This window comes from Taurulus bubalis (assembly GCF_910589615.1).
Source record: "Taurulus bubalis genome assembly, chromosome: 16".
Taxonomy (NCBI): Eukaryota; Metazoa; Chordata; class Actinopteri; order Perciformes; family Cottidae; genus Taurulus; species Taurulus bubalis.
In genome coordinates, this window is record NC_136604.1 from 7,232,636 (window position 1) to 7,252,657 (window position 20,022).

The 20,022-nt window shown below is 42.8% G+C and overlaps 2 protein-coding genes across 2 annotated transcripts; one reads left to right on the forward strand and one right to left on the reverse strand.

Moving 5' to 3' along the window:
* Window positions 1–498: 498 nt before the first annotated feature.
* Window positions 499–3,986, reverse strand: nelfe (negative elongation factor complex member E). Its single transcript, XM_079232291.1, has 11 exons — window positions 3,957–3,986; window positions 3,612–3,697; window positions 3,328–3,397; window positions 2,945–3,090; window positions 2,791–2,865; window positions 2,413–2,450; window positions 1,976–2,313; window positions 1,664–1,808; window positions 1,452–1,506; window positions 843–945; window positions 499–756 (listed from the first exon to the last, which is right to left on the reverse strand). Exons 2-11 carry the CDS (start codon window positions 3,684–3,686, stop codon window positions 683–685), a joined length of 1,119 nt encoding a protein of 372 aa, XP_079088417.1. The 5' UTR covers window positions 3,687–3,697; window positions 3,957–3,986; the 3' UTR covers window positions 499–682.
* Window positions 3,987–4,279: 293 nt separating this feature from the next.
* On the forward strand, window positions 4,280–19,434 carry skic2 (SKI2 subunit of superkiller complex; the record flags this gene model as incomplete). The annotated part of the gene is made up of 29 exons (XM_079231472.1): window positions 4,280–4,292; window positions 4,698–4,816; window positions 5,570–5,691; window positions 6,336–6,453; window positions 6,959–7,073; window positions 7,185–7,259; window positions 7,364–7,417; window positions 7,511–7,674; window positions 8,164–8,319; window positions 8,504–8,649; window positions 9,045–9,191; window positions 9,283–9,367; window positions 9,484–9,590; window positions 9,712–9,858; window positions 9,950–10,046; window positions 10,169–10,381; window positions 10,884–10,994; window positions 11,163–11,274; window positions 11,427–11,545; window positions 12,182–12,313; window positions 13,017–13,154; window positions 13,238–13,342; window positions 14,325–14,457; window positions 14,583–14,709; window positions 15,241–15,451; window positions 16,314–16,424; window positions 17,256–17,474; window positions 17,965–18,105; window positions 18,987–19,434. 29 exons carry the CDS (start codon window positions 4,280–4,282, stop codon window positions 19,185–19,187), a joined length of 3,738 nt encoding a protein of 1,245 aa, XP_079087598.1. The 3' UTR covers window positions 19,188–19,434.
* Window positions 19,435–20,022: the final 588 nt, after the last annotated feature.

The window sequence follows — 20,022 nt, forward strand, 5'->3', positions numbered from 1 at the left end:
CTGTTGATTTTCATGTCTCTGAGAACGGTTTCATTAGTTTGACATGAACTGTAGCGTTAAACTTGAATACATGTAATACACGTTCAGTGCGATGACAGGTCACAGTTCAAAGAAAAGATGATGTAAAATAAAGAAAATAATTGGAAAGTTTCCTCACTCTATTTTAACTAATGTTGAGTAATTAGACTGAGAAAGTGGAAGTGTCTTCAGACTCTTATCTCTATATATATATTACATTTCATTCAGCTGATGCTTTTATCCAAAGCGACTTACATTTTTGCTCTATACACCGTAGACACAGCAACGGGGAGCAATTGAGTGTCTTGCTCAAGGACACATTGACATGGACTAGCAGAGCCGGGGCTCGAACCACCAATCCTCTGATTGTATGTGTATTATATATGTGTGTGTATTATTTACACTGTCTTTGTTGTTCAACAATTCCCGCTTCCTTGATGCGTCTTGATGATACAAGGCTCATGTAAATCTCACTCGAGGTAACAATGCATGAAAACTTTTTATTGAGTTCAAAACAGTATCTCTAGTTTCATGAGCCACGACGCATCACTCGTCGACCAAGACAACAGATGAGAACACAAATACTTTAAGTAGCTGGCTAACATTAAAACAAAAATGTAAAATATGTCAAAAATAAGAAACAAGGATTTATTTCCTTTTTCAGTCACAAGAAATCTTCATTGTACACGACTTGATTCCTCTTGTCTCTGTAGGAGCCTTTTGTGCTGTTCTGCACAGCTGTGAAAGAAGAGCCATTGCTGAAGGTTAATCCACACGAGAGTCTGATCAATGTCTAAACAAACAATAGAGAGCGCCGTGTTTACCCAGTGAAGCCCAGACTGATTTCCCAGTGGCAGCATCCAGCATGGGCTGCTTCCTGGCGATGCTGACTTTGACGTGAACGTCTCCCACCATGGCCCCATTCAACTGAGACAGAAACGGCGAGGTTTCATTTAATTATTACTGGGCATTGCTAAAGACAGAAAATACAATCGAAATTTTAAATAAAATACAGCTTTATGGGGATCTCCTTGTCTGTAGACAACCATCATACTTAAGTCTCGTAATAATTTATCAATAAATCAATTTTATAACTGTTCCTTCCTTGATTATTATATTACCATAATATATTTGGCAGTTTCTCAATATCACATGTATACTAGAAATACAAAAATGTATCTCAGATTGGGATGGAGTTAAAAGCAAAAACCCACACCTGAAGGTTGCGCTACCCTTCATGCTGAAACACATTTTCATTCATTTCTACGTTTTGTAGTGGTCGGCTGAGTTGTTGATATAACATGTATATTTTGTTTTAAAATGTTTTGCTGAATCTTGTTTGGGTTTGTTGCTGTGTTTTGGAAATTTGTGGTTTTATTACCAAAGGAAGAAGACCATATGAATAATTTCTTGTAAAACAAGATAACACCAACCTCAGCTACAGCCTGGTCTGCAGACTCCATCTTCTCAAAAGTAATGAATGCACAACTAGAAAGAGGGGAAAAAGAAGAAGTCATAATTGTATCATAAAATTAAAGAGAAGCGGGAGAAGGCAGTCTAGTTTATTATGATAAGACAGCAACACGTTCACAACAGCCGGTAGAGACGACCACTAAGTTCACACAGTTGGTGAATGATTCCATACTTGCGTGGATTGTCCATGGAGAGGTCGATGATGGTTCCATGTTGAGAGAAGGAAGAGCGCAGGTTGTCCTCGCCGAGCCCAGAGCCGTACACATACACCGTATTCCCCTTTCGTACCCCTCTCCGCTCCGGGTACGAATCTGACCCTGGGAATGAAAAGATGGGAGACAGAGGAAATAATCATGCATCTGGTCCAGCATTCACCGCCACTACTATAGTAGATCCACATTATGACGTATTCCGCACTGCATGCTTGTCAACTGATAACTGCATCTTGTAATCTTTAAGGGTTTTCCCTTGGTTGGTCACTCACGTCTGAACGGTGCATCTCTGTCTCTTTCTCTGTCCCGTTCCCTGTCGCGGTCTCGATCCCGGTCTCTGCTTTGGTCTCGGTCTCTTTCCTGGTCTCGTTCTCTGTCGCGTTCCTTGTCTCTATCCCTTTCCCGCTCTCTATCCCTGTCTTTTTCGCTCTCTCTTTCCCGCTCTCTATCTCTATCCCTGTCGCTGTCTTTTTCCCACTCTTTATCCGGCTCTCTGTCGCGGTCTCGCTCTCTTTCTCGGTCCATTTCGCGGCCGGATGCCACACTGCCTCCCTCCTCCTCATCCCGGTATCGATCTCGATCCCGATCTCGATCTCTTGAGCTGACAAAGCTGCAGCGGCCACACAGGGGAAATGTTGTTACAGATACTCACTGTTAGTGTATTAAACAGGTTGTTTTGCTTATTCATTGTGGTTTTTTAAGACATTACCTCTCGTAAAGAGACTTCCTTTGGCCTCTTTTCCCAGACTAGGAAAAGCACAAACATGGCAACATCAAAATAAGCTGTACCTTTTGTTTTCTATTTGAGTGCAACTTAGAGCGCAACAACTTTTTAGTCCATAGTCTTTTTTTCAGACCTGCAAATGTGCCTTTAAACACTAGGAGTCACCATTTATAGAAATTCTACATGAGGTATTTATTTTATTACATTAACATTGTATTATTAGTTTTTCCCAATAACATTGTTTATTTTAAGCGTTGTTGCTACTTGAGAAAGAAACACACATTAGAGGATGCCAATTGCAACTAAGTGGCCATGTTTTCAGGCACGTCTTAAACTGTTTATCATGTTTTATATCCACTATACCTCAGGTGGTTCTTCATCTGTGGAGAAACTCCTTTGGAATGGTAAGAAAGCAGGAATCTGGCCTTTCTCGGGGTCCTGTGGCAGAGCAACAATTAAACAGATTAACAAACAAAACAAAGCAGCTGAAAACACAGTCTCAGGAATGTCTGCTCACCTTGAGTTTAATTTCCAGCATGCGAGAGCGTTTAAAGCCTGAGTTCTTGTTCTCGGACTTAATGGCACTGATGGCACCCGTCTTGATCAGCATCTTCGCTTGCTCTGTCGCCGTTGCCGTGTCAACAACAGGCTGGTCCGACAAAGCTGTTAGGAAGGAAAGTTGTCGGTGTGATTACTTGTGTTGCTCTGTTTTCATTTGCTTTCTTCAACTGTTGTGAACGGGACATTTCTGTACATTCAACCAGAGTCGCAACAGGTGTCATTGTATAAATGAAAGTGGTTGCGTATATGGCTGAGTAAACAACAGGTGTATTTCAGTTAGCTGAGAAAAAGACAAATGCTGAAGTACACAAAAAATGTCAATGAGTCAAATACACTTACTCCGTTTCAATCCACTCTGATTTGTCTGGTTAGTTGAACTCTGCTTCTTTAAGGCAAGCAGCGCCTTTTTCTGAACAGACATGTAAACAAGTTAAGTGCCACAATATCTATTTTCTAAAAAGACTTATTTCAATGTTGTCTTCTGTATGGACTCCATTCAACACATGGCAATTAAAACAGATGTGATACTGTCACACATTCACGTCTTCACTACCTTTTGAGTAATTATTGTGACTACCACAGTATGAAAAGGATTAGCTACATAGCAACCATCCAGTTATTACCTTTTTCTTGAGTTTAGCATATTTCTTCTGCAGAGCCTCTTCTTCCTCCGTCAGTGAACTTGGAAACACTACCATGGTGAAAACAGCTGCAATACAGACAACTGCATTACCAGCTGGTAACAAATACAGCTGTATTAACGCAAAATAGGCATCAACGTGTACTTTTATCGCGTTCACAGCAGCTAGCCCAGGTTGCTAATAAGGTCTCCAAACACGACTTCCTTCCAGGAGACTATGCAAGTAGCTAGTCCGTTCAGACCACACGCAAGTGAACTACCGGCCGACCAAAACAATGCGTGATCTCTTTGTATAACAGTTATTATCTTTTAAAAAGCATTCACTCACCACACTAACACAGAGTCGTCTCAACAAAAACAGCGGCGCGTGTCTATGACGTAGCGGATGCTGGTCGCGTTCATGTCTTTTTTGTCAACAACAAAAATATTTAGAGTTAGCAACGCACACAAAACGACATAACTCCAGAATAAAACAACGAAACACACATTGCGGACATGTTTGTGAACACTGGTGACACGTTTAGTTTGTATCATTTCCACCGTAGCTTAGCTTAGTTGACGCTAGTTTAGTAGCCACTTCCGCTTCCACTTCCGAGGCGACAGGAGGAACCAGTTGGGAGCAACTTTGAGCTTTCACTTGGGAGTGGGGACATGGAGAGGATAAGTACGTTGTGGCTTTCTAAATAAATAGCCAGCGTGCACATTTGTGTTTATATTAAAACGCGTTTTCATGTCGCTCACACAGCTCTCTGGTGTAGGTTGTGTGAATACTGAAAGGGTCGTGTTACAGCCTCATGGCTTGTATATTCAACATTTACCCAATATTAATGTACCCTGTATTAATGTATTCCCAGTCGTTCTTGAACACACACAGTCGTTTAAATAGTGGTGTCAGCAGCACTAACATCTCCCTGGCTGCACCCTGCAGCATTAAGCCTTCTGGTGTGTGTGTGTGTGTGCGTGTGCGTGCGTGCGTGCGTGCGTGTGTGTGTGTGTGTGTGTGTTGAGTCCATTCATACTCTTTGTGTTGTTTCTCACACTCTTTGTGTTGTTTCTCTCCGCGCTGCAGACGTGCCCCCCGCGGGCCCCGCGGACCTGCCGCTGTCCCTGCTGGAGATGGGGTGCTCTGGCAGGTTTGAGCTCATCACACACCCATCACTCGACCAGCCTTTTGCTCCTCAGAGCACGGTTAGTACACAGCGGGATGACCGTGTACATTTACTCCAATACTACCATCAAAGTACATTGTGATGCAAGTAACTTGGTGTACTAATACTTCCATTTCAATACATTTCAGAAGGGAGTATTGTGCTTTTTATTACGTTCAACCGACAACTGTAGTTACTAGTCCAAAATATAGAATGCAACGTCGCTGAAGTTGCTGTATATTTTGTCATTTAGTTAGTTAATGTAATACCTATTCTATTTCACTGTATATACGTTACTTTATATCCACTGTATATACTCTTCTGCCCTGGTATTTTATTGTATTGTATATTTTGAGTATTTTTCATACTTAATATTTGTATGTTTACTCTGTAACTTTGCTTGCTGCTGCTACAAACAAATCCCCCCCCTGGGGATGAAAAAAGATTCAATCAATCAAACAATCAAACAAATAAACAAACAACATTAAAACACCTGCATTGTTAATCCAGTAATATCATTTACTGCTGAGCTTTCATACCGCTAGTCTGTGTGGGTCAGAAGAGTACTTAGTGCACCACTTGAGTAGATGTTACCAACAGTAAAGTTAATTTAAGTATGATGTGTCTTATAATGCGTCTGTGCCTTTTGTAGTTCTAAATAAATCTGTCTGTGTGCTAACATATTACTAAAATTATACTTTTGAATAGAAAGACTAAGGGAATGAATGTGTGATAAGGGAATCAAACCTGGGACTCATTAAACTGCTGAATATCTGATCTTATCCGCCTACAGCTCCCCCACGGGCTTCCTCCCACTAGCCTGAGCCTGGAGAGAGAGGTGGAGAAACAGTTTTTACAGGACGCTGCTTGGCTTCCTATACACGACACAGACTTTGCCTTCCAGAAGTTTCTCAAGTGTGTATTCCTGTAAACAATGTCATTATTGCTTGTGAACGATTTGACTGTTTAAATATTTGTTTGAATTCGGAGAATACACACCAATGTGCTTTAGAGTCGGTGTAGGTGGCTGCTACTTGATATTGTAGACTGTGTACATATACTGTAATTTAAAGTGTATTGATTTTTGTACCCATTTGATTAAATGGGTACAAAAATCATTAGCAGAATACATTTTCAGATTAGTAAATTAATTGAATTCCCGGCTTTTCCAGAAACAATTCAATCTTAGTGGTGAATTATCAAAGTAGAGAGTGTGTATGAAATATAAATTTGATTTTATTATAATTAAATAACTTTTTTTTTTCATAACTTTAACCATACATTTTTTATGTTACCTTTTAGAATCAATTTGATTATGAAAGTGAAGGAACAATATGAAAGTTATTAGCGGCTACAAAGACAAATATAACAAAAGATTTTAGATTAACATGCAGTATCTGGTGTTAAAACAACACGTAACACAATTGTAGCCGATCCTGAGCAGATTTTTGACAACGGGAGTTACTTTCAATCAGATATTGCTGACCGATCCAAGTCACTCAATTTACAGCCATACGTATTTGAAGAAGATGTAACTGTTGTGTTGTCATCTTCACCAGGGTGACTCGGAGAGAAGTTAGTGTTGACTCTTTAATCAACTGTACTCCATCTGCACTTCACTCCGGCGTCTCTGTTGTCAGAGATCCAACCACAGGGATGCTGCTGGACTTCACAGAGGTAGCTCACAAACACACCGGCTCTGCCTAACTGTTAATAAAGCATCTAGAGCTGAACATGCAACCTTTTTGAGAATCAAGTAATGCTTTCTTTAAGTCCTTCATGAATATGTGCTCGAGTCTCTCAGATGTGTTTATTTGCTGCATTTTTTTAATTTACATGTTAGTAAACTGACTATCTTTGAGTTGGGAAATGTCTGTTCGATGATAAAAGGAATTTCAATTTGTAAACTTGCACTTTGGAAAATTGCGGTGGGCATGTTTTCTATTTTAAAATATTTTTTGGAGACCGAACAACATAAAAAAAATTATGAAAGATTATGAAAATAATGAAAACAAATATGTCAGTTGCACCCCTCATGCCATCCTGTTTAAACATAAATGATCTTAATGAGAAGAAGATGTTGTGGTATTCCTATATTATTGAAGAATCCATCCAATACAGTTCAAGAGAAAGCGTCCATTGTGTTATTTTTTGGGTCTGTTCTGTCTGATTTTACGTCTAGGTGTTACTGGAGAACACTGGCCTGTCAGCAAAGAACTCGCTTTCATTACATCGCCAACCCGGCCCTCCTTCAGAGAGCCTTCGTGGAAGCAACACCAACTACCCCTTCCGCCCCGGTGAGATAGATTCATACAAAGTTTTACATATTTGTGGTGTATTCAGTACTTGCAAGTGAGGTGTTTTCACTTTGTCTCTTAATATGTTTGTTGCGATGGTTATCTTCACAGGAGGAATGGAGGAGCTCACTCTGGACCAAATCAAGAAGAAATCTGATCTAGAGGCGGACATAGACTTTGAGAATGGTGATTTCTCTTCTTTTTTTTACTTGCATTGTGTTAAAATAAGGGTGAGACTTTTGTTGTTATTTCAGCTCTTTATTGTTAAATTTGTTATTGTCCTCTTGTAGATTTACTCAGAGTCCCGCCTGGACTTAAAGCCGGGATGGACTTCACTGACAAAGGTTAGATATCATTCTTTCATATGCAAAATAAATTCACCAGGGCTTTTTAAGATAATTATAATAATTTTATTTTTTTGAACGTGTATCCTGAAGATGCCAAGATAGCAAAAGCGGAGGTCACCCTTATGTCCCTCCTGTCAACATTGGATGACATCACTGACTTGGAACCTGTGGCAGAGGAGAAGGAGGAGGGCAAAGAAAGTGAGGAAGCTCCCAACCTACCCAGAACCAACAGCCTGGAAGATCTGGGAGTCAAGGTACCGCAGTTTGTTTAGTTTTCTTCTCTCTGACACGATCATCTACACTAAAAGGGTCAGTTTAGAACAGTTGCATATATATTTTGTTTTATATATTTGATATATATATACATATAAGACTGCAACGGTAAAATTGCAACATAAATTCACCAAAGTAAAAGAAAGACATGAAAATTGTCCATAGAAACAAACTAATACAAACTGTGTGGAATAATCTAAATTTAGAGATATTGTTTTTTACCTCAAATTGTGAGTTATCAGAATAAGTACAGTTAAAGTTATTGTTGGAGGTTTGCATGATGAGATTAAAAAAAAGTGTGATGTAGATGCATAGTAGTTTTTTGCAAACTGAAAATCAACCTCAATGTAATGCAGTCCTACCTTCTTATGAATCACAGTAATATCGTAATGTTTTCAACCTAAATTCCAATTATGCCTCTGGCTAAACATTAACTGCACTGAGATCTGGTTCTCCTCCTCTGTCTCCAGGATGTTGTGTCATCCTCGACTCCGTCAGAGAGAGGAAAAGACGAGAAATTAAAGCCAAAAGAGAACCCAGAAGAAAATAAGAAGTGGGCCATCCCTGTCAACATAAATGCACCCTGCGATGATTTCTATAAACGCATTCCCAACCCAGCTTTCAAGGTTTGTATTCTAGAAAGCATCCTGTTAATAAAACATGATATACGGTCGGTTCAAAACATCACGTCTCCCTCCCTATTTATTTGATGTCTCTGTGATTCTCTGTGTACGCGATTAATCATCGCATGACAATCTGCTGAGCACCCTGCGACAACTGATGTGTTTCTCCGCCCCATCTCTGCTCCAGTGGCCGTTTGAGCTGGACGTCTTCCAGAAACAGGCTGTGCTAAAGCTGGAGGCTCACGACTCTGTGTTTGTAGCCGCGCATACATCAGCTGGCAAAACAGTGGTGGCCGAATACGCCATCGCCCTCTCCCAGAAACACATGACAAGGTGGGTACTTGTTGGCACAAATCAATTTCCCCGTTGCCCTCGCTGTGTGCGTGGCTGCACGGCCATGCGGAGAGCTCAACACACTTTCAGCAAAAGTCAAAGACAGCAGTTTTAAGTTTTTACTGAGGTATTTTGAAAGAGACTTGTGAGATAAAGGGCTCGCAGAATTGGAATGACATCCATTGTGGAGCATATCACCTCAAACCTGCATAGGAGTCGTGCTCTGCTCATAAATAATACAGTTTATGTTGCATATCTGTCATTCTGAAGGGCTTCTGCTTTCCCTTCAGGTTGTTGTGCTTTCTTTCTACAGTGAACAGTGAGGAATGTAGTATATATAATGAAGGACTTCCAAGTATCTTAATGGTGTTCACTCTTCTTTCCTCTTTTGACAGGACCATCTACACCTCTCCCATCAAAGCCCTGTCCAATCAGAAGTTCAGAGACTTTAAAAGCACCTTTGGAGATGTAGGCCTCCTGACGGGCGATGTCCAGCTCAGTCCCGAGTCTTCGTGTCTTATCATGACCACCGAGATCCTCCGGTGCGCAGGCTGTTTTGTTATAGATATTATATTCATGTTTTCAATCAAATCCAAATGCCATTTTTTGTTAAGGTTCATTTCTTTCTTTCAGGTCCATGCTTTACAACGGCTCAGAGGTCATCAGGGACTTGGAGTGGGTGATCTTTGACGAGGTTCACTACATCAACGACGCCGAGGTCAGGGACGACCCGGACGGCTGTCCGAATCTTTCATTTATCGGATTTCCCTGTTGAAGTCGAGAGTAACTGTTCTCCTCTCTTCTTTTACCGCCCCTTCGTTTTTTCCCCCTCAGAGAGGGGTCGTGTGGGAGGAGGTTTTGATCATGCTTCCCGATCACGTCAGCATCATTCTCCTCAGCGCCACTGTGCCAAACGCTGTGGAGTTTAGCGAGTGGATCGGGTAGGTGCACTTGATATTAGGGGGCATTTGTCAAAATAAGAGCCACGCTCCTCATACCAATTGCCTTTTTGTATCTCTTGAACACTTTCCCTCGCTACCCAATCCCTTTCGTTAATCCTAGTCGGATAAAGAAGAAGCACATCTACGTGATCAGCACTATGAAGAGACCTGTGCCTTTGGAGCATTATCTGTACACTGGGAACAGCACCAAGACTCAGAAAGAGATGTTCCTGCTGCTGGATGCGACAGGAAACTTCCTCACTAAAGGGTACGCGGAGAAAATTGTGCTGCGCTCCAGTTGATTCTTGTTATTTCAGTCTAGTAAGCCATTTTTTTATAAAGAAAGTTCTGTCGTTCAGGTACTACGCAGCTGTCGATGCCAAGAAGGAGCGCACTAGCAAACACGCCCAATCATTTGGCACGAAGAATACTTCTCACAGCACCACAGCTAGTCAGGTAATCCCCTTCCTTTCGCTTTGGTAACCTCGCTGCTTTTTGATTTTCTTTTGATTTTTCTGACAACAACACCCTCTTGCTTCATGCTCTCATCCCTCTCTGCAATTCCTTCCCCCCTCCAGGACCGCTCGGTGTGGCTCACTCTCCTGCACTTCCTGTCCAAGCGGCAGCAGACGCCGGTGGTCGCGTTCACCTTCTCACGGACGCGGTGTGATGACAACGCCCGCTCGCTGGACTCCATGGACATGACCACCTCCATAGAAAAGGCCGAGATTCACTCTTTCTTCCAGAAGAGTCTGAGTCGTCTCCGTGGAGCAGACCGACAGCTGCCTCAGGTAAAGACCTCACGCTTTTATTATAAAGGGATGTGTGGGGAATATTAATATTTAATGGTCATTTGATTCAGACAGCTCCCCTAGGTTCAATTTATTGACCACATGGGAAGGAAAATATTCTCTTTTTTGATATTACGTACACTGCACTTGGTAATGTGTTATGGACCAAAAATATTGTCCCCAGTGTGCTGTCCCACTGTGACTTAAGGCTGCACTAATACATCGTTTTAATGATATATAATGTTAAAGGGGTCACTTTGAGTAACAAACCCACACAGAACTGCAGTTCCCCTCAGCTTTACAGAGCATTTTAGTTTCTTTCAGCTCATTGTTTTGGTTTTGTGTCCTTACTGTTTTTAGTTCGGTCACTTTCAGCTAAATAGGTCTAAAAACCTTAAAAGCCCATTACAAAATATTGTGCATCACCTATCACTTGCCTATTTAAAGGCTGGTATCTATGTCGTGTCTTAAGATTAAAGCCTCTTACTCATGCCGTGTTTAGATCTTGGTCATGAGGGACCTGTTGAAGAGGGGAATTGCAGTCCATCATAGCGGGATCCTGCCGATACTGAAGGAGGTCATCGAGATGCTCTTCTCGCGAGGTCTTGTGAAGGTGAGTCACATCAAAATGAGAGGAGAGAAGACATCAGATACCATCACTGCAAAAAATACAATTCAGAATAGCAAACCTCTTTATCTGTTACTTCAAGCATAATCTCCAAATGCACCTTGTTTGGAGATGTTTAACGAATCCTCCTGCGTCTCCCCTTCATCTGCCCAGGTGCTGTTTGCCACCGAGACGTTTGCTATGGGAGTGAACATGCCCGCCAGGACTGTGGTGTTCGACAGCATCAGGAAACACGATGGAACCGGCTTTAGAAACCTGCTGCCAGGTTTGGCTCTCCCCGTCTCTACCTGCGTTGCCTCTGTTTAATCTGAGCGAACATGCGTTATGCTCTTTCATCCCCCGAAGGATGAATCGGAGTTGAGGGAAAACAACGGCACCACTGATGTCTCTTTTATGTTCTGAACTTTGCACCTTCAGGCGAGTATATTCAGATGGCGGGCAGAGCAGGCAGGAGAGGTCTGGACGCCACAGGCACCGTCATCATTCTGTGTAAAGCCGGAGTTCACGAGATGGCAGACCTGCATGTCATGATGCTGGTGAGGCTCACCTGACCCATGAGTTTATATAATCTATCATTTGGTGTGATATAAATCTCTTTCCGCAGGTCGATATTTCAAAATGTGTATAATCTCACTTTGGCTGTGTTTCAATGAAAGTGTTGCATGCTGGGTTATTTAATTGAGTGGGCTCACTTTCACTTGGGGAGGAATGTTTAGATTTCAATGTGCTCTTCAGCAGAGATAATTCTCCTTCATTTCTAATGGGATCGGATTTGATCATCTTGAATGTATACATGTGAACGTTATTTGATCTGATTGCTATTGACCTTTTCATTGCCATTCTGTTGTTAAGGGCAACATTTTGGTCCAATTTTACTTCTGCCAGCTACGACATTAACATACAACAGGAAATGCAAAAGAGCCCATTCAGAATGTTGATGTTGTCAAGTTTGAAAAGGTTTATAATGCTCGTGTAATTGTTATTATACCTAGCATAGCAGACCATCAGGAAAACTAAATGAAAAAAAGGCAAATCTGATTCATATTAAATATTCCCATGTAAAGACCAAAACCAATAATGAACTGATCCTGGAAATGCTTTCAGAGAAGTTTTAGTTGCGTACTTACTTTTTTTGTTGTCTACCTTGACATAATCCTCTTTGTCCTGCTCAGGGTAAACCCACCACCCTCCAGTCCCAGTTCAGACTGACCTACACGATGATCCTCAACCTGCTGCGGGTCGAAGCCCTGCGCGTGACCGACATGATGAGGAGGAGCTTTTCTGAGAACCACAGGGACACTCAGGTAACGTGCACCCGCAGAGCACATCCCGTTTGATCATGAACAAAAGGTTTATCGCAGGAAGTAAACAACATAGAAACTATACACTACTGTTCAAAAGTTTGGGGTCACCCAGACAAATGTTCAGTTTCTTCGCAATTTCTCGCATGGAATAGCCTTCATTTCTAAGAACAAGAGACTGGTGAGTTTCACATGAAAGTTCTCTTTTTCTGGCCATTTTGAGAGTATGATGGAACCCACAGATGTGATGCTCCAGATACTCAACTAGCTCAAAGGAAGGCCAATTTTATAGCTTCTCTAACCAGCATAACTGTTTTAAGCTGTGCTAACATAATTGCACAAGGTTTTTCAAGGTTTTTCGAATCATCCATTAGTCTTCTATGATGGGCAAACACAATGTACCATTAGACCACTGAGTGATAGTTGCTGGAAATGGGCCGCTATACACCTATGTAGATATTTCATTAAAAACCAGACGTTTCCATCTAGAATAGTCATTTACCACATTAACAATGTTTTAACAAATTAATTTAATGTTATCTTCATTGGAAAAAAACAGTGCTTTTCTTTAAAAATAAGGACATTTCTAAGTGACCCCAAACCTTTGAATGGTAGTGTATATGCAGTCGGAAGAGGAGCGTCCTCCTCGCTCTTCTGTCTTGCAATTTCCCCGAGTCACGACAGTCGACAACTTCTCCCGCTGTAGACCCAAGAGAAGAGGATCAGCCAGCTGAAGCAGATGGTGTCTTCTCTGCCCCCTCTGGACACAGAAGGCCAGCTGTCGGACATGTTGCCTTACTACCACACGGTGACAGAGCTACGAATCACCACCGAGGCCCTCCAGGTACACACACACAACAAAGATCATATTCATACAGCTTCAATCTGCCGCTTACTACGTTTCCTCCCTGCTGTCTCCGGCTTCAGCGCGCGATTCTGGAGTCCGTCAACGGGCTAAAAGCTCTTTCTGTGGGTCGAGTTGTGTTGGTGAACAACAAGCAGCATCTCAACGCCCTGGGAGTTATCCTACAGGTAGGTGTGTTTGTTTCATGGTGGCTTGATGAGTAGCAGCAGATAAAGACTTTAACAGTCATCACACATACAGGCTTTTTAAAGTCCTACAAAGTGAAAATATCAAGCTATAGGGACATTTAAAGTTAACTTGCTGTCAGACCCAGCTTGTGTGAAATATACTGCAGTAGTGTTGTTCTGAATGAAGAGTTTCTAGCTATTAGTAGTTTTTTTATTGAATATTTATTCAGCCAGCTAAATCCCAATGATGTTGCAAACCTCTTTTGCTTGTTGGACCTGGCTTACATGGCGGCATTAAACATTGAATAACAAACATCGAAAGAAATGAATCAGACTGTTCAATTCTGTTGGGTTGCTTCTCAATAATTGTGTGTGTGTGTGTGTGTGTGTGTGTGTGTGTGTGTGTGTGTGTGTGTGTGTGTGTGTGTGTGTGTGTGTGTGTGTGTGTGTGTGTGTGTGTGTGTGTGTGTGTGTGTGTGTCTAATTTGTCACTGCTGTCGTTTTTGGCCTGCTTTTCTTAAAGATTAATAAGCAATCTGCCAACTAGAACCGTGGAGTTTACGCTGGTGGAGTTTTGTGGGAGGTGCCTTTGATCTTTATTTTCAAGAACATTATAATGAAAGTAGAGCAAATAGATGAGGAACTTTTGGGCAAAAGGGATACGTATTCAGGACAGAAAATGAAGCAGAGATTATTTAATTTTTTACATAAATCATACTTTAAGTCATAAGAAAACATGAAATTGAGTGTAAAACTACCACTTAGGTATACGACACACAGCATGCTCGTTGCTCAGCATACAGTGAGCAAGGCGACATTAAAGCTGAATGGAACGTCCGTCCTTCGCAGGGCACACACGCACACACACACACACAAATACATTCATAAGAGTGTCTATATCACCTCACCTGCACGTCCTCAGACTGTGGGGCATGTTCCTGACCACTACACCCGTCCCTTGACGTCTTCTCTCCCACGCCAGGTATCCTGTGACGCCGTGAATCGCACCTTCACGGCTCTCGTCGTCTGCGAGAAGGGCAACGAGGAAGAGGAAGGAAAAAGAAACAACACCGCTTTCCCTCACCTCTACAACACGGCTCTCTTTATACCCGAAGGTCGGTCGGCCGACATGGAGCACATTCACATTTCAGCCATCTCATTTCACGGAGCAGTTTGCAGCTAGTGCCACAGAAGTACAAGCATGTGCGATGGTTCCCTTTGCTCTTTTTGTTGTTGTCAGGTCCCTGCAGCCACACAGTGCAGAAGTTAAAGCTTCAGGACATCTCAGCCATCACAGTGAAAACCCTCAAAGTGATTCCCGACAGGATCATCGACAACTACTACAAGAGGCAGCAGCCACGATTCAGGTGTGTGAGAGAGCTCGATTGAGGCCTTTATTTAGGAAAAACACGCAATGCATTTAGCTGTGAAACACTGAACGTCAACGTAACCTTTAGCTTGTAGACAAGGAAACTACTCGGGGCAACTTTAAATCTATAAACATGCAAAATATAATCCTGTATGCAAAGAAAAATATATGAATTATCCTTCAGTCTGGAGACCATTTTAGAAAACACATTTCTAAGCTGTTTTAAAATGTCGTGTTTTTTTCGCTCTATATAGGACATTTATTTGTGTTCATGTAAATTGAATGGTTGACGGCTTTCTTTGAACTACCTATACATATAAATGATAGGTTTTAAGGCAAAGGATTATGAGCTTTTGTTTACTTTCTCCCTTGAGTGTTTTATTTGTTTGTTTGTTTGTTTTTAGGTATCAGTCGCATTTTTTCCTTCTTTATTTATGCCTTTCTATCCGACCACCAAGCACTGTCGGTCAAAAAAGAGGCAGTCTTTCTTGCGCCCCTCTTTTTGCATCTTCACCTTCTCTTCCCTCAGGCTCGACCCTCCCGGCCAAGCCATCTCCACGGCAACCCAGGAGCTCCTGCGATTGGCCGAGGCCAACCCCAGCGGCATGGCGACCCTCGACCCCGTGAACGACCTCCAGTTGAAGAGCGTCGAGGTGGTGGAGGACACCATGAGGCGCCGCGTGCTGCAGGACGGCCTCAGAGAGTTCAACTGCATCCACTCGCCCACGTTCGCAGAGGAGGTGTGTGTCGAGTTGATTAACCGCTCTTTTTTTATACTTTTGAGTTTCACAATGCAGATAAATGATGAGGGATTTCATTTGACTGTTGGTTTAATAAAGACATCACATTCTTTTGTGCAGCAATTGCACATTTACGCAGCTAATCAACATCACACCCTTGCATAAGACAATCGCCTCTCCCCCCTTTTGATGCCTCCTCTCATTCATCACAGCATCAGTTTCCCTTCATCCTTCCATCATTTCTCCTCTCGTTTCACAGTAGTAACATCCATCTCCGCACACAATAATTCTGCTTTCGCGCTTGTGCATCCTGTTTTCCGTGGCAGCCTCATTGAGGAGATGAGATGCGAGAATCGGAGCCGGCAGTTTCTATAATTACCCATATAGGCTCATAGCTGCTGCTCATCACTGTCTCGCGGGTGCAGCGTGCCGTTTGAGCATTCTCGCACACACACAAAGACACACACACACGAGAGCTCTCCCGTTACTTCACAAGATAACACGCTCTTATTTGCAGTATCACTGTCTCCTCTCACATTTTCGTGCGTCCTTTATGAAGCCTTGCTAGTATTTTAAAGTGGTGGTTAATGCAGTGCACTCTGCAATGCAAGCTGTTAGTATACAGTAATTGGGCTCAGTGGGTTTATGTAACATTCACCAAGAGACGGCTCTGTGCTGTCAATGAGAGTACAATAGGCAATGTTTTCCCTGTCTTGGAATTTTTTTGTTTTTTGTTGCACTGAAATCAGGTCAAGTGCTGCAGTACTGCTGTTGTATACTCAAGTTAAGTAACCTGTGTGTGTGTGTGTGTGTGTGTGTGTGTGTGTATGTGTATGTGTGTGTGTGTGTGTGTGTGTGTCAGTTTGCTCGGGTCGAGGAGAGGATGAAAGTCCAGGAGGAGCTGGACAGGCTGCTGTTCCTGGTGTCAGACCAGTCTCTGTCTCTGCTGCCTGAATACCACCAGAGGATCAAGGTTTGGATCAGACGTTTGACTCGCTGTCCTGACCTATTTCTGTCTGGGTTTTCTTTTTTTATATATCTTTCAAAATAAGGTCACTTTCTAGTCCTAGATAGCGGGATTTTTATTTTGTAAATTTGAACATTTAACTTGAGTCACATGTCTGAAGAAGTTATTCATGATCTCAGTTATATTTTTAGGCATTTACAACTGAATTAAGGCTTTTAGCTTACCCTTAATACATGAATGCTTATTACAACAAGGTCCTACATCAATCACCGTCACAGTGGGCTGATGTCTTTTAACTGCTGGTTTTGTCTGTGGCTCAGGGGTTAATATGCAACACATTAAGTGCAACCTCCCTGGTTTGAGTAAGATGAAAAAAACATGAACAAGTTAGTATTAGTCATTTTTGATTGCTGAATTACTTAAATTAACAATTGATTTTCAAAATGATTGTCAATTAATTTTCTGCCAATTATTAGCAAATCACTTCCGTGCTATTTGCAGGAGATTTAAGACAAACAGTAAGATATTTCTTAAATATATAAATGTAAGAATCTAAATTCATTCAAGCAACTACGCCAGCATCCTGATGTGTAGCAGGTATATTGCTAACACATTCACCATTATAGTATGTAGTAATGCCTGACGAGGTGTCCATTATTAAGGGTTTATCTTATCCGAAAAGTTGTTGTACACAACTAATGTTAATAATGTTGAATGAATTGAGCAAATAGATGTGGCAGATGGGATTTGATTCAGTCTGGTCTACAAACGTTTACTTTTTAAAGTTAGTTTTTTTTTTTTATTGACTCTGAGGTTTATTTCTCCGCTGGTCCTCAGGTGCTGCAGTCCCTCCAGTACGTCGACAGCAGCGGGGCGGTGCAGCTGAAGGGCCGCGTGGCCTGTCAGATCAGCAGCCACGAGCTGCTGCTGACCGAGCTGCTGTTCGAGAACGTCCTGAGCCCGCTGGCGCCCGAGGAGAGCGCCGCCCTGCTGTCCTGCCTGGTCTTCCAGCAGAAAACTCAGGTGGAGCCGCACATCACCAGCACACTGCAGGAGGTAAGGAGGAAGTGGCTCGCCTTTGTTTGTATCGCCGTGAAAAGCCCGGATATCAAAGTGACAGCCGTGACGCGTGTGTACTGACATACTGTACAGACTTCGCCTTCTCAGTGGGTGATTCATGCGCACACATGCACTCACACACACACACAGTAAGGGCACTTCACCTGACTCATCCCGGTCTCTCTCTCACTTATTAATTTACTCATCTGCCTCTTGTCAAATACGCCTCTGCCGTGTCAGTGTGCGTTGTGGGCGGCCGCCGGTACATGAAAGTGCTTTATGAAGGCCTGAATTAGTGATGGCCGAGCTCTGTAGACGCGGCACGGCACAGTTTGTCAAACAGACTTCTTGAACATCACCAAGAGGTGAGAGAGTGAAGCATTTAAGGGCTTACTAAAATCTCTTTCGGACTTAACTTTCCCATCTCTCTCTCTCTCTCTCTCTCTCTCTCTCTCTCTGTCTCTGTTTCTTTGTATTTTTCTTTCAGGGCATCGATCGGGTGCTGTCAGTGGCCAAGCGTATCGGAGAGCTGCAGAGGGAATGTGGGATACCACAGACGGCTGAGGAGTTTGTCGGCCAGTTCAAGTTTGGCCTGACGGAGGTGGTGTACTGCTGGGCCAGAGGCATGGTGAGGTTTTTTACGGTTTGTTGTTGCACCTGGCATTAACGTGTCATCTGTGCCTGGAGGAGCACATACCTAGATCAGTTCTGTGGCTCTCAAAGGAGCTCTCCAAAGGCCGAGTTACAAACTGGAGGTGGGAATTTGAAAGACGTAGGTTTTTACCAGGCAGGGAGTGATGCTGTTCGGCATTATGGGAATTATAGGATGCAGGACATCTCGGCCGTGGCCGCATTGATTTTGAGCTCTCTTTAATACGACTCATGCGAGTCCCTCAACTAAACCAGAAAGGCCACCTCACTTTTCCTCTTCCTGTTATCTCAAGCAAGCTAGCATAAAGCTGCAGGTGACCTTTGACTTCAGGAATGCCATATTTCATTTTGTGGCCTGATGACAATGCATAAAGAATCCAGCTAACAACACCTCTCATCACAACAAGCATTAATGCAAGGGCATGGGATCAGAGGTCATTATTAAAGAGAATGAATTGAGATTAAAGCGCCAACTAATGATTGTTTTCATCATCAAATAATCCACGGATTATTTTTTAGAGTAATATATTTAAGCTGCTTGTTTATTAGTATACTGTGTGAGAAAAGTTTGAGTTTAGGCTATTTTGTCTGTACATTTTTTTTTATGATAAACTGTAATGGTTTTATTGTTTATACTATAATTACTATAACTAGTAACTATAGTTACTATAATACTTTGCAGCAGATTTTACGCAACGTAAAGGCACATTCAGGCTGATCGTTGTAGTTCCCTCTGGACGTATGCTACTAAACTTTTCCCTCCTCAACTCTTTTCCTGCTTGCGTTGCATCACAAACCGTCTCGCCGTGTCATGTCTTCTCTGGCGTCCGTCCTCCCGCCGTCCCTCCATCGTCACAGCCGTTCGCCGAGATCGCCCAGCTGACGGACGTCCAGGAGGGCACGGTGGTCCGCTGCATCCAGCGCCTGGACGAGGTGCTGAAGGAGGTGCGGCAGGCCGCCCGCATCGTGGGAGACTCCGTCCTGGGCAGCAAGATGGAGAAGGCGTCCCTGGCCATTCGCAGGGACATCGTCTTCACCGCCTCCCTCTACACCCACTGAGAGGCGGAGGGGTGAACGAGTGCTCCTCCGTGGGAAAGGCGCGAGACAGATGGAGCTACACGTGGAGACGGTGGAGATGTTAAACAAGTGCTGTATGTGCCTACAAAACATGTCAATGTTTACATGAAAATTCCTGACCGTGCAGGAGGGAATGTTTTTAAAACCAACCAGACCAAAGTACAAAACGTGGGAATGAACGTGAAAACATCTGGATTGTAATTTATTGTACAGTAAAACAAATAAACTGTATTCCAAAAACGTGGTGGTTGTCTCAGGTATTTGCAGAAATGAAAATGACAGATGTTTGGAAATGTTTGGTTGCCTACATCATTACCAGTCTATTCTCCCAGGGGGGGTTTAACATCCTGCAAAAAAAAACACCTCAAGGAAAAAACGCTGCCATCTGAGCATAACGTGCGCGAGACGAAACACTGAGGGGGTTAAATGTCACGCGAGGAAAGACATCCGCGGCTCTTTGTCGAGCTGTGATGGGATGCTCCAGCGCGGTGTGCAGCAGTCCGGGCTGTCACTTTAAGACAACGATAGCTTTGTGTCTGATTAATTCAATGTACGGCGACGCGTTATCGGAGAAAGCTCGTTAGACGACCAGCAGCACCGGGAAAGAGGACAGGAGGGGGACACCGACTGCTGGAAGAGAGCTCTGGGTTTGCTTAAAAGAAACACATGAAGTTATTATTATTGCAATAAAAACCCGTGGGTGTTTGGGGTTTTTATTTATTTTTATATTTAAGATGAAGACATCGTGAGGATGGGTTGTTTGGACTGAGTCTGCATCATCGCGCACGAAAGGAGGGATTTTTTTCTTCTTCTCGGC